Source organism: Alligator sinensis, unplaced genomic scaffold (assembly GCF_000455745.1).
Source record: "Alligator sinensis unplaced genomic scaffold, ASM45574v1 scaffold628_1, whole genome shotgun sequence".
Lineage (NCBI taxonomy): Eukaryota > Metazoa > Chordata > Crocodylia > Alligatoridae > Alligator > Alligator sinensis.
In genome coordinates this window covers 2,906,291-2,924,534 of record NW_005841873.1, presented here as the reverse complement: position 1 = coordinate 2,924,534, position 18,244 = coordinate 2,906,291, and the positions used below count along the sequence as shown (strand labels likewise).

The following is an 18,244-nucleotide window of genomic DNA, read 5'->3' as shown; positions in this document are numbered from 1 at the left end:
TGCTTGTGATGCTAGACCTTTCTACCTGGCATGCAATGAAGTATTTTGAGGCCTTGCTCTTGGTTTGATTCAAATCTATGGGAGTTTGAGCAGGGCTGACCCCTTAGACTTTAGAAGTCCCAACTGTAATGTGAGACTTACTCCTTTACTCTTGTGCAAATGGCCATTTGTGCCTGGACATCACCTCTGAGTCCAAGTGTGTCATCACTTGTTCTTTAGCTTCTGGGCAATTGTGTCTTTGGTGCATATGGCCCGGAAGCGTCGAACCACCGCTACCCACTGTACAAACAGCTTGGAACTGTTTTATTTTGAGGCCCTTGTTTTATTTTAGTTTAACTGCTCTATCTCCCCATTATTATCTTTTCCTTCTGTCGCATTTCTGCTTCTCCTCAGACGCCCTCTTCCCACACAACTGGTTTTATTTGCTAAAAAAAAAAAGGTCTCAGGAGATGATCTTTTACTTTTCATATATTTAAATGGGTGGAATTCAGACTCTGCTACACGGGGTATGGAGCATCTCGCTCTCTTCTGCATGTGTACAGCACCTAGCACAATGGGGTCCTGGTCCATGACTGGGACTTCTAGACTTTATTGCAATACATATCATTGTTATCAACAGTAAATAACAACTTCAGCAATGGGTTTAATATGTATAAAGTCCCACATGACTTGGGTTAACGGGTGCTACTTCTCTCTGTGATATTGAATCCCATCAACAGAAGCACTCCCATTGCAGCCCCCCTAGTATGCACAGAACGGGATTGCTGACGGGTCCTTTCCCGTAAGGGGCCTGCCTCAGTCACTTGCACCCAAGATTCATGGATATTCAGGGACTGCTGCAATCTCTTCTCCCTCTCTGATTTTACTAAAGCTATTGAGGAGGGTCGGGATGAGGTAGAGGTACTCCTGGGAAGTCTTTTGCTTATTTTTAGAGGTTGACTTTGCAGGACCAACACAGAAATAGAAATATTCTTTACATTTTAAAACATGAATAAAATAGATCCGTAACAACAGAAGATGCCATTCTTCCCCCCATGAATGTCATCAGGAACCCTCCAAATGGTCTGTGTGGGGCCCAGGACTATACCACATCTCTTGTAAATGGTTCTTATTAGTTTTTATTCACTACACCTATGCTCTGTACTGGGGCAAGGTGAACTTCTTTATAAGCAAACATGATGATAGCAAGTGTAAAGAGAGCTAACATTTTTTCAACTGTTAAGCTCTCCCTGCATCCGTCCTAAGTGTTATATTTGTCCAAATTATACTGTGAACTGCCTAAAGAAGGGACCGGCGCTTCGTAGACAACACCAGTAGTGGGGAAAGGATGACATACAAACCTCAGCTAGGAAGGACTTAGAAGAAAAACATTCTGAGAGAGAAATACCAGATAGATGGGCAGATAGATCTTAATGAGCCATATGGCCCTTTTCCAACTCACCATTTTCTTATGCTGCTTATTTATATAGAAACGACTGAAGCCTGTCCTGAAGGGGCCCATGGAAATTAAGTATCAGGATCCCACTGATCTTTGGATGCAAGCTGATACCTGATGACCCTCCATAAGTGCCTGTAAAAAGCCCAGCCTAGAGTAATAAATCTAAGGCTAAATTAGATTAGATTTAGCTAAGGCTAAATCTAAGCTTCTGTGGGACACAGATGGTAAATGTCCCTTGTGCAGTGCAGAAGAGCAGTCGAGAAGGCAACAGGACCGTCTCCCTTCTTGTATGTGCCCCATGCAGTCTCTCACTATTATAGTCTGTGCACTCAGAAAAAGCACGGTCTGTTTTCCTGGCTTGGCCCTGCAGGAAGAAGGCATGGAGCCCTCTCAGAAGTGGGGCTGTAACTCTGGCATCAGCAGGGTGAAGCATCCTAAAGTGGCGTGCAGCCTTCTCGGTTTCCCTGAACTTCTCCTGGGGTAGCGCAGTTTCACTGCACCTTCGGTGTCAGTAAGAGACTTCATGTAACAATTCATGAAAGCTGTACATTTAGAGGAAATCATTTCATTTCAAACCTGCTTTCTTGTTAAATCCAAGACTGGCTGAAGTTGCTCAAAATGTTGTTTTCTGCTGAGTGGCATTTGTGACAAAATCCTAATTTTCATTGAAAACTTTAATTAAAAAAAAAAAAACACAAGGAAAAAAATGGGGGAAACTTCATTTGCATCAAGATTTTTCATGGGGGAGAATTTTTTTCTGACCGGCCCTAGTCAAAATCTCTGCAAAGGATAACTTTGGCCAACCCCTGTCGAGTACAAAGAGAAGATGTTCTAGCAGACTAATTGGACTACAGCAAAAACCATCTGTGTGTTTTAAATTTCCTCTCAGAGTACCATCACTTCACAAAAAAAAAAAAAAGCCCACAGCATTTATGAATTAAATGCATTTTAAAATACAACGTCCTAATATCCTAAAATAGATTACTAGCCGAGAAGCAGAACAGCAGCGCTATCTGCTTCTACCGGCTCTGCAAGCCGGTGTCAGTGATAAATGGATGTGAGAATTGCATTACCATGCGTGCATACGGTGATGTTACCTGGTCATATTGCAGGGCCTTGTGGGATACACTGGCATATTGAAGGCTCAAGCGATTCTTTTCTTGCACAGCATCCTTCAGTTCATTTTCCTAGAATAAAAGTAAAGGTATCAGAGGTTACTCATCTCCGTCATTGTCCATCCTAATGAATGCTTGTCTTAAATAATCAAAGCACGTGCCCTACTGGATATTATCACACGCTTAAGTGTGCTATCAGGAACAAGGCCCTGAAAAAGTGTCAAGGTGCAGTTTGTGATTACAAAATGACTTTCCTAACAATGTTTTTCAAGAGGAAATCTGGATCAGGAAAAGCGGAGGAGTGACTGGAGGGATGCAAGAGAGAGGAAAGAGAGAACAAGATGACTGTAATTTGTAGCTCCCCATGGAGTGAATGAAGACCCTAGTATCATGGCTTGAAGATGGCCAAATTCTTGACCTCCCATTCCTTGAAAAACTTCGAAGGGGAAGACGATACAGCAGTGTCCTCAAAGATAGAGCTCACAATCTACCAATCATTCACAAGGCAGAAAGTGAAATAATAGCTGCTGCTGGACAAAATATCATCATTTTCCAGAACCTGCGTTGAGTACTTTGAGAATACAGTGACAGGCACTACAGAGATATGGATAGGTAAGGACAGCGAAATAATATAACTCCAGGCCTCAAGGCATCACCTACAGCTGTAACTAAATATCACAGTGGGAAGTTTGGCACGAAAGGAAGCACAAAATAGAGAAGAGCTAACAGGAATTCACAGACTTTGGGAGTGAAATGGGCTGTATCAGATGACAAAACTCAGGTTTTATATAACTCCTGAATCAGGTAGCGTGTTCTGTCTGTTCTGACACACGCACCTGCATGCGCGCACACACAGTCTGTCTTGTTTTTTGCAGGAGTTCAAGCAGGGTGACTCCATGAAATCAAAGTCTTTCAGAACAAGTGCAAGGGAAATGGCTGTTAATAGCATTTGGCCAAGAAATAAAACTTGACTGAAAGGGCTTGAAAAAGGTAGTTACGTTGACCTGCCCATGAAGTTTTCAGCTGGGGGGAGAGGGAGCAAGGAAGAGAGGGAATTCTGATGATTTAATAATCAAATTACATCCAAGTATGCTAGTCGGGACTTTTTGATCTTTTTTCTTTTTTCAAGTCCTGACCTTGTCCCCGTGTAAAAGTGGCCATTACGGGACTAGCGTCGGAGTTTTGCTGGTCTGGGTAAACTAGAGCTGTCCACTCCATAGTGTTTCATCAGAATATTACCCCTTTTTATTGTTGTTGTTGCAAAGACCATTTTACCATATTTTGACCAACTCTGCAATTAGATGTCGGTTGGATGGCGGGTGCTGGGCCCGTCAAAGGTCAGTTGACTAACAGACAATGCAAAGAAAAAATGCTTCTGAGTTTTCTTGAGCCTGGATACAACGCCCCATCCTCCCGCTTCCAACACACACACACATGCACCCCCACAGCCCAATGCTAAATTTGAATGGGGTTGACGTTCACAGTATTTAATACATCTGAAGTCACTGCACATTACACCACTCATCCTGACATCCTCATACTGGCACAGTATCAGTCTCTGACTTATTTTGAAATTCTCTTCTGACTGTTAATTGTCGAGTGCCGCTGCATGGAACTAAACAATAAAAAAGGCTGAGGTTGCAGATTATTCAGAGTCTCCTGGCTGCAGATGTATCATCTCGCACATAAGGAGTTCAGTAATTATAATTTCTCAAGTTCTCTTAAATCTGTTGTTCAGGATGCAATTAGAAGTGGTAGTCATGCTCTGTGGGATGCTAGACAGTTCTGTGGGGCAAAACAATTTCATAGCCCACAGCACATTTTAAAAGTTGTGAACTAAGTCAATAAATATTTTTAGGATATGAGCAAATGGCACAAGAGTGGGACAATCCCTTGGATATGCAGATACATCCTTTGTGTTACCAATTATTAGAAGGTACTTGTTTAGGACTGTGATTTTACACTGTACTTTACAAAAAGAAAAAAAGGATGTCTAACTTGCAAATGACTCCTACACTTCTTATATGGCCTGACCAAAATCATAATCCAGAATCATCTGTGCTGTAGGACCATTCATTATTAAATAGAAGTACATTAGGGTTGTACCCTAATATTTAAATATTATTTAATATTGATATTTAATTTTTTTAAAAATCCTTAAATTTATAGCTTGCTTTAAATAGAGGTATGAACCTGCATAACAATGACTGATTGCACTGTAGCATGGCAAGCTCTTTGCAGCGGTAGGGCTGGAGTACTGGTGTGGCTGTGATGGTCCAGGAAACGTTCGTGATAAACTTCACAACTTCCCTGTGAACCTAGCATTGCTCCCTTATAGAAATGGGAAACTGAAGAAAGATATGATGTTAACCTAACTTGTTTTGTGCTGCCTATTTTCTTGCACACATGAAATGACACATTAGGAGTTCTCAAGTATTTACTACTATTTCACTATATTACAACGTGATAATGGGCCTGCCTATTGTACAAATGCTACACCAGCCTGGGCAGGTGTCTATACACACAGGGATGCAGAAGCAGACACAGGGCCTGGGATGGGAGATTTTTATCATCAAGCGGGGCCTGGGAGCTCCCTGCTGCCGGGGCAAGGGGACATTGTTCCCACCTGGGCTCTGGCGGTGGAGCCTGTCCCAGCAGCTGGCAGCTCCTGGGTGCAGGGAGCAACCTCCCATCCCCTGCTGACTGGGAGCACATTTGCTCCCGGTTGGCCATCTAAACATGCTGTACTGCGCAGTACATAATCAGGAGTAAATATGCTACTTGTATTTACAGGTAGCAAATTTACTCGTGGTTAGTGCAAATTACTGGGCAGTATGCATCTGCACGTGTAGACGGTGATGCTTACTGTACAGTAATTAGCTCTAATCTTGAGTAATGTGTCTCATGCTGTCTCACTGTAACTAATGCTGCAAGCAGGAGGATTTTTCACAGATTTGAGAGCCAAAATGGACCATTACGATCTACTCTGACCTCCTGCATAACTCAGGTCAGAGAAACTCACCCAATAATTTTCCATCAAGCCCATAACACCACTGCGTGCTATAGCACTCCTTTGTAGGAAGGCAGACAGTCTTGATTTAAAAATTTGAAGTGACAGAGAATCCACCACATCCCGTGGGTAAGCTGACCCAAGGGTTAATTGCCATCACTGTTAAAAACCTGCATGTTATTTCTTGTCTACTGTCAGCTACCAGCCCCTAGATCTTGTTACATCTTCTCCAGTTAAAGAGGCACCTAGCCAAAGGAAGTGCATCCTGTTGCCTCCTTTCAACCTGAATGCAGGTATTTGTAAGGCATGGTCAAGGCACCTCTTAGCCTTCTCAGGAATAAAAGAAAAGATGTTTCCATTTTTGGAGTATTAAACCTGCTTGTCATGCGTGTTACATAACTATTACGGCACTTGGACAGAACATGAGCAAATTAAAGTAGTGTAACATTGGGTACTGTAAAATGCCTTGCAGCAGCAAGATTAATCTAATCTGTTTGCGATTGGAGGGAACTCAGGCAGAAGCCCCTCTCTACCCCATCCCCCACCCCACCCCCCAAAAAAAATATTCAGCAGCAAAATGTAGGCCACCATGCTTCAGACTGTTTTAAATCTCCAGATAGGAGACTGGTTTATGAGACAGAGGGCAGAGTAACTGGGCCGGTGGTTAATTTGACTTGAAGGAAGATATATTTTACCATGTCATTTGCAAGGCTGAATTCAAGAAAGACGGTATCCCTCTCCGTTTCACTGGTCCTTGGCTGTACGTCTGTTTGTTTTCACGTACGTTTGCTGTATGCCGTGGCGGTAATTCCTTTCTTTGCATTATGGAATACGGTAGTCTCCCGGCATTTGCCAAGATAAACAAGCATCTTTGTTCCCCAGCACAAACGCATCCTTAGGGACCAAGATGCACCTGTGACAGGGGCAGACTTTTAGCCTGAACAGCATGCAGAAAAAGAAACATTCACAACGACGACGACAAAGCCCTGACTCTGTTTTTTCCTGCAGTATCTGGCAAGAAGGTATAATTTATCTGAATGCTTGCCGGCGATGCCCCTCATAACCGTGCCTACAAGGTATATGCACACGAACAGAAGTGGATTTTCAAAATGTTAACCCCTTTTTCCTGATGAGGATTAAATGACTTTTTCAAGGTCACACAGGAAATGTTTTGCCAAACCAGAAACAGAACCAATTTTCAGCCAAGGGCTTTAAGTACAAGATCAACCTTTCTTTCAGCTGTAGGCTGTAGCCTACAATAGCTCCTGCCTCTGTGAATGAGTTAGTCTATAAGGTGAGTGAGGCAAGTAGCTGTGCTAGTCAGGGTAATTGCACCTTATAGACCATAGTCTCCCTCTACCTGACTATAGTCCAATAAAGTACAAATCTACCCTGCCTTTAATAGCAGAATGAGCAATAAATGTAACCTCAGAATCAGATCTGCACCCGTGCTGCGGTTGGGGAGTTGGGGCTGGGAGTAGCAATGGTGGCACGGGTGCAGGTCCCATCTGTCTGGCCCTAGTGTGGGTGCGGGGATAGCCTCTTGCCTCTGGAGCCACCCAGTCCACTCTGGCCCAGGCTGTTCTGGCCCATGGCTTGTATAAAGCTGTCAATCCCTGAACTAGATTATTGCTGGGAGGCTCTCACTAAAAATCTTTCATAGCCCAAAGGAGTCTGTGTGCACAGGCTTGTTGGTGCATGAAGCTGCAGAAAAGCTCAAGAAAAGATAGTCCTGCTGCACTAAAACAAAGGGCTGTGCTGCACGTTCTGTCTGTTCAAAGCCGGATGGGCGCACAGCTCACAATTTCCCCTATGACAAGCTCACTCTGTAAGGCAATAATACTACACCAAGGGGCCAAGGCACCCAAGGGGTGCCGCAGGGTGTCACGAGGTATGAGGCGATTTTAAATTTTTTTAAATTTTGGAATAGTTTTTGTGTTTCAGGTCAAATGAGCCAGATCACTTCTGAATCCTTTTGACTGAACAAAACTCAGCCATTCAAACACCGTATGTGGCACTGCAACCAGCAAGCATCCTCCACCCCAGACTTCTCAGCCTGAGGCTTCAGATACTTGCAAATCCATTGGCAGGCATCCTACGTGCAAGCCCTAGCCTGGAGGATTGGCGTTCGGATGCCCCCGAGTCTCGCCTGCCCTCAGCCAATGGCCGCAGGAGCAACCTAGGGAGGAGTCTCCCATTTCCATAAAGTCGGCACGTAGCCAAGATCCTCCCACTGGAAGCTGGGCAGTGGGAAGCAATGATGAGGCTCTTGTAGGGAGTCCTGTTTGCATTTGGACAGGGCTGCAGCCTCCACTACACACTTCCATTTAAATCCAGTTGATCTTAGCCCACAAGAGGCCGAGAAACAGTGTGAGATCAGCATGTAAGCACAAGTAGAGGTCCGGCCCTGCCTGGCCTTTCCCACCCCCCACTGCCGGGTCCTTCTGCAAGGGGTTCGAACTGTAATAAATAAGCTGGCTTTTGAAATGGGACGCCGCTCAATTCCCAAAAGTTACGGAAAGTGCCTCAAGTCTAAAGAGGCTGAGAACCACTGTTGTAAGATATGTATGTACTGGTTTGGTTTCCTTTTTTAGCTTTTATTCCCAGTCCTTAACAGGTAGAGCCACCGCCATTTACATATAAGGAACAGGAATTCACACAGTTCCAAATGTCCTCGTTATACAGAGATGAACACACATGGCTCTCACATGTTCTCTATTTAGTATTAGATGACATGCTTTAAAAAAAAAAAAAAAAAAAAGAAGAGAGTATAGCTATGATGCCATTCATGGCTGTGTTGATATCACAGAAAACACTGTAAATCTTGAGCAATTAGTATTGTTATTACAAGCCCAAATTTTCCTTTCAGGGCATCCCCAGAATAAAAAAACTTCATGAATCTGGGTTATAGACACATGTTCAAAATATGCATGTTGGGCTTTATTTTTTTTTAGTTTGTATCGCTGTAATAGTTAGAGGCCTCAACTAAAGTAAGGGATGGGTGCTATGCCTACACTTGCTAAGAGACTGCTCTAGAAAGTTTATAACCTCTAACCATGCAGCTGATCCAACAAAAGATATCACCCTCCCTCCCCAAATATCCTTATTTCTTGCATATAATCTCTAAGGCAGATAAAGGTGATAGGGGAAACAGAAGAAAAGAAATGTTAAATGACTTGCTCAAGGTTACATTCTTTCTCCTCTTTGCTTATAATAAAGTCGCTTAGCAAAACTGAGATCATATTTGCTGAAGAGGTGCATCTATATGGGCTGGACGGACACACTGCCTGGTTACCTTGCTTATAATAGATGGGTAGTAGTTTTTTGGATTAAAAAACCCCAACAACAATGGGCAGAAAAAAAACTTTCCTCTTCCTCTTTTTTCGCTTTTGAACTTTTCCATCCCTGCAGATTCTCGTTTGCCAAATATCTCCGGATCAGCAGCTCACACCTCTTAGGCACGGCCAAATCCAGATCTTCTATTAACTGTATTCCTTATGTTCTTCACCAGTATGGGGATTTTGACTTTTGTGGGTGGAAATGCCACCTTCACTTTGTAGCTGACACAATACGTACAAGATCATATTCACTACTGGTTGGCGATGTTATAGGCCCTGTTCCATTGACTCAAGCTGGTTTTGGATTGGGTCCTTTAAGATTTTCAGCCATGGTTATAAAAAAAGAAGAAAAAATCCATGCATGACAACAGGTTGTCATCCAAACTCATGGTCAGTTTCCTCAACATTAAATGTTTCATCAGGCAGATAATGCAACCAAAATCTTTTAAGGTTTGGCCTCATGGAGAAGAGAAAGGCAGGGACAGACCTATTTTTCTTATGTTTTCATGGAGAATGCCTCCCAGCATTGGACAGACTCTTTTGCGGTTTGATTATTTTGTTTGCATTGTAATCCTAGGTCTGGGACCCAAGGGATTGAAGCACCAGCTCCTACCGAATTTTAACGGGAGGTAGCCAGATCGCTCTTGTAGACTTTTTAAAAATCCCAGCCATGATGTCCCTCCAGAGAGTTCCCAGAGATGGAAATCAAGCATTCTTTGAAAAAAATAAACCGAAAAGATTAAAATAAGTATTTCTTCCATTATTCTCGCCTTTGGTTAAAGTCAATTGTTTTGTGTACTAACGGTCGGGCTGTTTACAACTTCAGTTCTTACAAAGGCAATTTCTTACAAAGGCTTTTTCCAAAGATAAATGCCCTTGCATTCTCTATTGTGGGCAAGTGGTGGGTTGGGGATAGAAAATGCATGGGGCAGAGGATCACCCACATAAGTGACAGAGAAGCAGGCAACAGGTCAGATAGGTTTTCCTTGCCTGCAGTTTCTGGCAGACAGCACTGTGCTCTCTTGCTACAGCCCTCCCCTCCCTGGTGCGGCACGACTCTGTCAAAAAATTGAGGAAAACCTGCCAAGAGACGCTTCTCTCATCACTGGTGCTTGAAAAGGATACGTGGTCTCGTGCACATCATTGGAGACCTCAGGACCTTGGATTCGGCTTTTTTTTCTGGCAAACTGACAGCTACCCCATTGCAATTTAAATGGAAACCTGTTCAAACCATTTAACCCCTTCTTTCCCTCTTCTTTATCTTATGGCTTTTCTTCTGCTTCTCTTTTAAAAAAATTGGCTTCGGGTTTGTGGTTTGGTTGGGGGGGGTTGTTGTTCATTTGTTTTTATGTTAACCATTTATTCACAACTCATGTCAGTTTTGATCATTTGATTGAACCTAAAATAATGGCATACCACTATGGAGTCCAATGAGGTCTGCTCTTTAACCTATTCAAATCAATCTGTCCCAGCTGTTGATAAAAATAAATAAGTAGAGTGAAGATTTACAATTCATCAAGCTAGCTACTCCAGGACACAGTACATGAACATAAGACAAGGCAAACATTGATTGAACATAGCCAGACTAATGGGCAAGTTAGTAGCAAGTAGTATTTCATGCTCTCAAAGCAGCTTCTTAGCCTCTGCAGTCTTGACACTGGGTTTCATTTATTAGCTACGCAGCCTCTCAGTCCCTACATAATGTCAACTTTACATAAATACCCATTTAAAAAAAAAGCCAAGACCATGCAGCAGCTTAATTAGTAGTCTGATGAAAGGGAGCATGCATTGAACATTTTTGAGAATGAGGAAATGAACACTGGAAATCAAGGACGACAGAATAAACAATCGAAGCTTAATTTAGAAATATCCCACCCCAAGGTTGAAAATGACATTATTTGCTGAGACAAAGTACAGATTAGTAGCAACTAGATAAAGACAAACATTACCAATATTTTATTTTCTAATAAGTACGGTTACCACTCGCATGAAACTTTGATTTTTGCCAGCTCAAAACAAGGAGTCTTCCCTTGCTCACAATGAGAAGCACAAGCCACCCTCACGTGCAGTACGCGTGCTTGCATGACAAATGCATGCATACACACTTCACTGTCATGTAGGCACCACTTTGGGAAACAAACCTGAAAAACAATGTTTTAAATATAATACATTGGACACAATCCGTTAAAGCAAAGGTATTTTTACTGGAATGAAAACAACACCTTTTGTGTTCCTAAACAGGCATTTTATTTAAAAGAAACAAACATTTTATAGGTGATCCTCTAAGAGTAAAACCACATAGTTCTCTGAAGTGTAGTAAATCGAGATGGAAAATCAGATCTCCCACTTCAGCAGTTTCCATTTTTAACAGGAACCCAGGGCACTCCAGGGCTTTAAACACTCAGATAACGCCCTGCACAAAATGTGAGCTCATTAGTTACCGCATATCTAGGCAAAATGAAAAATAAAATCTGTTACCTTATATATTAGTTGCATCTTTTAAGCACAGAGGTGAAAGCAAAATGCGTGCCTGTGTCTGAAATACAGCAAAACTAGAGACTCTCCCAAAGGATATGAGGACTGACTATGAAAATTCACAGGAGGAGGATGACTTCGGCAGATTTAATACAATCTGACACAACTGTCTGGGTAACAAGGTTCTACATTGCCTGGAGCAAGGCATCTGTTGCCCTGTATGGTAGTTGTTCATCCATCAATTATTTTTGCTTTAAAAAACCCTATGTTGTACACTATTTTTCATGTATATTATATTCATTTGTATTTCCCTTAAAATAACTTGTTTTTACCTCTGTCCTAATGTGACTTCAGTGCAAAATGATAATGGAATATAATTTTATGTCATAACCCTATAGGATGAAGAACAGCTAGAGGATACGTTAACAGAACTGCATTGCTCCCAGACAAAAATGGAAGTGTCTAGCTACAGGTGCTTAAAGAAAAAAAACCCAAAACTTTCTAATCTTTTCTCACATCTTCTTGCCCTGCAAGCAACTCAGTAAGGTCACAGAGAGCACTACCTACTGTTTTTAAAGACCTGGTTTTGCAAATGCTTACTCATCCTGAATACTCTGTATTGGAACTACTTATTTAAATAGCATGCAACATGGGCAAAAATTACCCACCTCGGCCCAGGCACAACAGGGGTTCTACGATAATTGACATCAAAACCTTTATAAAGTATTCCTTTGCAGGTCATTGACACTGATGATTACAGGTTGGATTCAGAGATGAACCCAGTGTCCTACCGAAAAGGGGGAACTGATGTTGTCTGTTTAAGATGTACTACTGGCAGAGAGGAATAGTTGTTGCATATACAAAAATAAAACAGAAAAAGGGAGGCTTGTGTAATGCTGTCTATATACACTGTTTAGAAAAGCAGGCTGAGAAATGAGCAGAAAGAAATGGAGATCGGGGATAGAAAAGTTTATAGATACATGTGAAATGAATGCTCTTGCTGATATAGTACTTTACAATCTATCACATATTCAACAGAATTATATAACTAGGCCAGGACAATACATGTGTAATCCAGGAAAGTGCTAGAGTCTCCTGAAAGGTGCTAAATATCCTCAGAGATCTGAGAATACACAGCTTAATCCAGGATTGGATCTCAGGGCTGTGAAGTTGTATTATGAGAAATAAGTTCATCATGTCAGAACAAGCCTTCTAGCACTAACTAGCATTTATCTTTACTCACAAACAGGTAAGACTGCATACGAACAGCTGTCAATACATCGACCTGTGTCTTCCTTCAGAGAATAAATGAACCAAAGCTACAAGGTGCAATTACACAAAATTCCAAAATCGTTTCTTTTCCTCGTGCTGCAGCGTACAATGATTATTTGGCTACGTCGGCTCTCTTCTGCCTCTTAAAATTGGACACTTAATTCTCCCGTGATTAACTGAATGAAAATTGCTGACAAGGAAAAATCAGTTTGGCTATTGGATTATCGTAAACTCAACCTTTATGCTCAAACACCTGGATATTGGGGTAAACCAGCGCAGAACCGAAACTTTGCAGGTTTGGTCCCATCTCTCGTTCACGAGAGGATAAATAGGACTGGCAATCCCAAGTGAGATAAAACAAAGGTTAACTCAAAACTTCACCCACAATCTGGATCTTTCAAGAAGACTGGAAAAATTTGGTTCAGATTGCAGGTATTATTACATGCCTTTGTCATGTATTGGGATCATAGGCATTGTTAAATCTTGCTCCTCTTTTGGGGTTCCCAAAATGAGTGAAATTAGGAAGGCCCTCCTAAAAAGCACTGGAGAGCATCTTCCACACTTCTGGGTGCTGTTTGCCTGACACAAACCAGCCATCCAAACTATCTGAGGTTTCATTAACAAGGGAGTACTCTAGTGTTAATCTATTATGAGCAAGAGGCATGTGGACATGGGGAATGATGGCCAAATGCACCTGCAGCAAGAGCCATCATACTGGCTCAGGATGGGCAGCAGGACACTTCACTGGGATATAATCTGCTGCTCTCATAGTTGCAGCACACACAGCCGGTTAGCTGTTAGCATGTGCTCACAGCTGGCTGGAGACTGAAACCCAGTCAACCTACACAGAGAGAAATTTTAACCTATTCTGGAATTAAGATAGGCCAGCCAATGGGGTGGCTGGTCCTCTCAGTTTGTATTCCTGACCACGACATTGAAATGTAGAAGTAGACTTATGAACGCATTAGGTGAAGTTGTGTTTTGTGTTGGTTGTTTTTTTTAAGTCCACAGGACTGCCACCATGGGGTCAGGGTTTCATTCAATGCATTTGAGTCCTGCTTTCATGCAACATTTAAAAACTATTAAATGACTATATAAAGTAATGACATGCAAATCTCTTGTTTTAAGGCATTTTATTCTTTAAATGTGATCCTGCTTCCTTGAATTGGAAGTGTGAAGTGCGTGCCAGCCACTAACGTGGAAAATGAACTCTAACCATTAAAAGCCTTAGCATTAAATCCAAGAGTAGCTAACTGCACAGGGAAGGTGAATGCACTTGCAGATGTTAATCCTCCTGCCACTCTCATGACACCACAGGTCTTATTTAGAAATGTTAGCATTTTAAATAAGTTGCTTCCAAAATTAGATTTTCTTAATTTTAAAAATAGGAATGCTTCTGTGCAAATTACACTGTGTTGCAAAGAAAACAAACAGTTATCTGCTCTCTTATCTGTGAACGTCAAATTATTGTTAGAAATGCCATGTAAAAATAGTGCTTTCTAAGAGCACGAAATGACTATAGTACTGGATCAGACCTGCAGTCTATTTCAGCCAGCATTCGGGTTTGGCCAGGATTAGATGCTATGAAGGAACTATGTCATGTTACTTAGCCCCTCAACAGCAGTTTTCATCCTAGAAACACAAAGTAATGGGACTGATTTTGAACCGGTATAAGTAGGGATAGCCCAGCGGATTCATCTTCTCCATCATTGCTACCACCCTCCTGTCTGACGTGACTGACAGATTATTAGTTCTTCTGGACAGGAATAAACTCTAGCCCCCAAATGGTTTGCACCACTTCACCTCCAATGTAGCGCACTGAAAAAATGGCTTCGTGCCCAGATTTGTATTTTTAGTGAAAGAAAATGACTGATTTCCAATGATACTAAAATGATTCATTTATATCCGTAATGATAGATATACCCTGAGGCGCCACTATAGGAAAGAAGTTAAATATATGTTTAACTTTAGGCTCATGAGTCCCACTGAAAGGACTATTCAAATGGCAAGTTAAACAGATACTTTAGTGGCTTTATACATCTGGGCTAGGATATTATCAGCAGAGTTTTTTGTAGGGAGAAAGGCAATTCCCTACATGTAGTCTTTCCTAGACCTGAAAGGGTTAAAACATGTATACCTATTACGAACCATTTGGTTTTCTGTGTGTTCTTCAGAGCAAATCAACACTACTAAATTGGAAACTAAATTGGGAAGTCTGGAAACTAAACATTTCAAGACACTGCTGAGATTTTCTAGGCAGACAGTAACAAGGGGCAGCCATTCATCACTGATTCCAGCTCAGCCTTAATGAGGACAACTTAAAGAGAAAACACTGCTCATTACCTAAAATCATAAGCAATCCTTTTCATTAGTGAAAATAAAAGTAAGTCCTTACTTCAAAAAACAAAACAAACTAATAAGACTAAGTTGAAAAATGTTACAGCATGACTGAGTATGTTAGAAGAGGCTTTCCACTTAGGCTAGGGACAGAAATTACACATAAACCAGTATAAGTGATAGAAAAGCCGCTTAAATGTGTAACACAACAGAAGTTAAGTGCTTTCAAAATGGCTAAAACCAGTTTAAATTAAGCCTGGATAGATCTAGTATCAGATTTTACTGATTTAAGTTAAATTGGTTAATTGAACTTCTGTCCCCTCCAGATTCAAGTTAACTCACAGTCCCCCAGCATCCCAGAATGCTTTGCACCTCCCATGCCCCTCCACCTCACACAGTGAGCAGAGCAGCTTTGGCCCAGGCCCCCCCCCCCCCCCACCCCTCCCAGTTCCTGGCCTGGGCCACTGCAGGCCTGTGGCTGCAATACTAGAATCAAAAGTGAATGTCTGTTCACTTGCTTATTGGTTCAATCTACGCAGCTTAACTTTACCTGTGAAGATTGAATCGATTCAGCCTCACACTTTTTGACTGTCTGTACTTAGCCTTAATAGCTATAAGAAGAAAGGATGATCCAATGAGTTGAGCACTAGCCTAAAACTAAAGGCCTAGGTTCTAGGCTCTGCTCTGTTAAGATTTCCTACATATGGTCTTAGTCTATATGCCTTTAAACTGGAGATAACTTGCCTAGCTCACATGGAAAATATTATGTTGGCTGATGTGTAGTTAACATGGTAATGGAGAAAGACAAGCTAACAATGTTCTGCCATTTATCCCGCACTTTCCAGATTCATGAAAGCAAGCAATCTATCCTCCCCCGTTACAAGGCTGACACTTGCAAAAACAAGGTCTTACTTATGCACTGCACTGATAGGGAAGTAGCTCCATTTGTGTGTCTGAAGCAGGGCTAAGTCCCACAGTTTTTATTCAGGCATTTATGGAAGTATTGCCCAAGTCAGGAATGAAGGATTTTGTCCTAAGAATCCAGAAATATGCAGCTTAGCTATTTACCATTAGTGGTATAAAGGAACGTACGTTTATCACTTGCACATCACCCTTGGCTAAGCACGGTTTGGGAGCAACAACATGAAAGGTAGAAGCAGTTTTCCTCCTTCCTTCACTCAAAAGTCCCTTCTGCCTTATCTTCTTTTCCTTTCTGCCATCTATTTTTCCCCTCTATGCTTCCATTTCAGTCCTCCCACCCCTCTCCATTCTTACCCTAAACTATTCTTCATCTTTAATCTCTGTTCTTTCATCTCTACTCTTTCAGTTACGCTCTGCCTCGTCACACCTGAAACTTTCCTTCAAATGCTCACGCTTAAGGGGTCTGTTACGTAAGAAGACTAGAAAAGACACATTGTCTGGGTAAGCCAGGTGTAGGGGATCCAGGAAGATTCAAGGTACTGTCCTGTCGTGTATGCCGCACAATGACCTGCCGTAATCAAAGCCCTTATGTGTAGAGAAATGCAGGAGCTATTCCTTCTCTACATCCCTGGGTATGGAAATGCTTGAAATGAGCAAAGAGCAGGCAAGCCACGGCACTGCCTATGCCCACACATCTACTGGCCCAAATAGTTGGCTGAGCATGCTGAGCAGTTTAAATATTTTTCCCTTGACATCCTAGGCCCTTGTTAAAGCTCCACTTGGGGCAGTGGCACTTCATAGTGGTCTCTGTTCAGAGCTGTAGTTAAGTGCACAGAATCGTGGGCTTGAAGGTACCGCAGTGTGGATGTCTAGTCCAACCTCTTGCACACAGGCAGGAGTTGCAGTTTCCTAAGCCATCCCAGACAGATACCCATCCTGCCTCCTCTTAAGCACACAACGAAGGAGATACCACAGTGAAGGAGATCTCTTACAGTTACAAAGCTTTGACCCATCAGCCTTCATCCATCACTGCTTCTCAAGCACAAAACTTCAGGGAGAAGAAGGAACAAACACTCGGGCAAGTAGAGAGGACCATGCAAATGGAAGAGGTGGCTCACCTACCAGGAGTCCTTGTCATCCTTATACCATTGCTTCTGTACATAACTGATAAGAGAGCTGGAAAATACCCGCTCTGATCACTAAGGAAAACCTACAAGAAAATTCTTCCGCTGTAGTGACATACAGTACTATCTCTAAAGAAAGAGGCAGGCCAGGGACGAAGAAAGTTCACACTCTAGTAATTAAAATGTATAAAGTAGGAGATAAAACTTGTGCTGACTGTGAAAAATATTGCAGAAGCTGACTTCCTTTTTCAGATATCTCATACTTTCATATTTAAATTACCAAGCACCATATGCTTCTTTGACTCTTAGGCTCACTGTCTCTCTTGCTCTTTTTTCTTCTGTGAGATCTGTAAATAATTAGCTCCCACCATCACCACCTGCCCCTTTTGATAGCACTGTTTTTAGTACTCAACAGTTGGCCCAATCTCAGTTCTGTGTTTCAAAAATAAAAATAATAGCTGTAGTGCATGAGGGCTATTTTTCAAATGGTTTATACAAGGTATGTTTAGCATATAGAGTTTTGTTTCCACACATTTCAAAACACTGTACAGATGTAGATCAGTAAAAACATCCCTGGTCACACAGAAAAATGGAGACATATTTTGTATGTCCAAGATCACCGGTACCTGAATCTCACATCTACCTGGGTTTCCTAAATCTCATTAATGTCCTGGTCCAACGCGATTTTGTTTAGTAAATCTGAGAACACCGCATCTTAACATGCTCTATTAACGGCACTTGTGCAAATGGGCTCTCCTACCTCAAAGGATGGCCTTCAAATCTAAATGCCACTCAGTACCCCAGAATGTTGCATATGAAGCATAAAGGAGTTCTAGCATCGATAGATATTATTTCTCAATAAATAAGTTTATCCATGAAAGAAATGTTAGAATTGAACACACACACAACCTTCATATTGAGCAAAAATCCATCTGTTCAAGATGGGTATCCACATATGAAAATTATTCTACTAAAGCAGACAAGGTCATGGATTATTTAGCCACTAACCTTAAAAAAGGAGTAAAAGTCAATGGATAAAGTGAAGCCCTTGATTGTTGAAATGGCCTGTTACAAGTCCTACTTAAACATGCTTTAAAGTGGAAAAAAATGCAAAACCAAGTTTTGTTCTTTTAATATCACTAACATTTCACTGAAGTCGTTCCAATTTTTGCTCTTAACATCTTGGATTTTTTTTCCCCCCCAACTGATTTTAC

General features: G+C 41.7%; 1 protein-coding gene across 20 annotated transcripts in view; it reads right to left on the bottom strand.

The window, feature by feature from the left end:
• The window catches only part of RIMBP2 (RIMS binding protein 2), a 325,140-nt gene that overhangs the window by 112,073 nt on the left and 194,823 nt on the right, over positions 1–18,244 (bottom strand). For 19 of the 20 annotated variants that reach the window (XM_025195741.1, XM_025195747.1, XM_025195719.1 and 16 more), the window contains one exon: positions 2,536–2,625. In XM_025195741.1, coding sequence (XP_025051526.1) covers positions 2,536–2,625 — 90 coding nt within the window. Of the gene's footprint in view, positions 1–2,535; positions 2,626–9,514; positions 9,542–18,244 lie in introns of those variants that run through there. The other variant, XM_025195775.1, reaches the window with a different exon arrangement.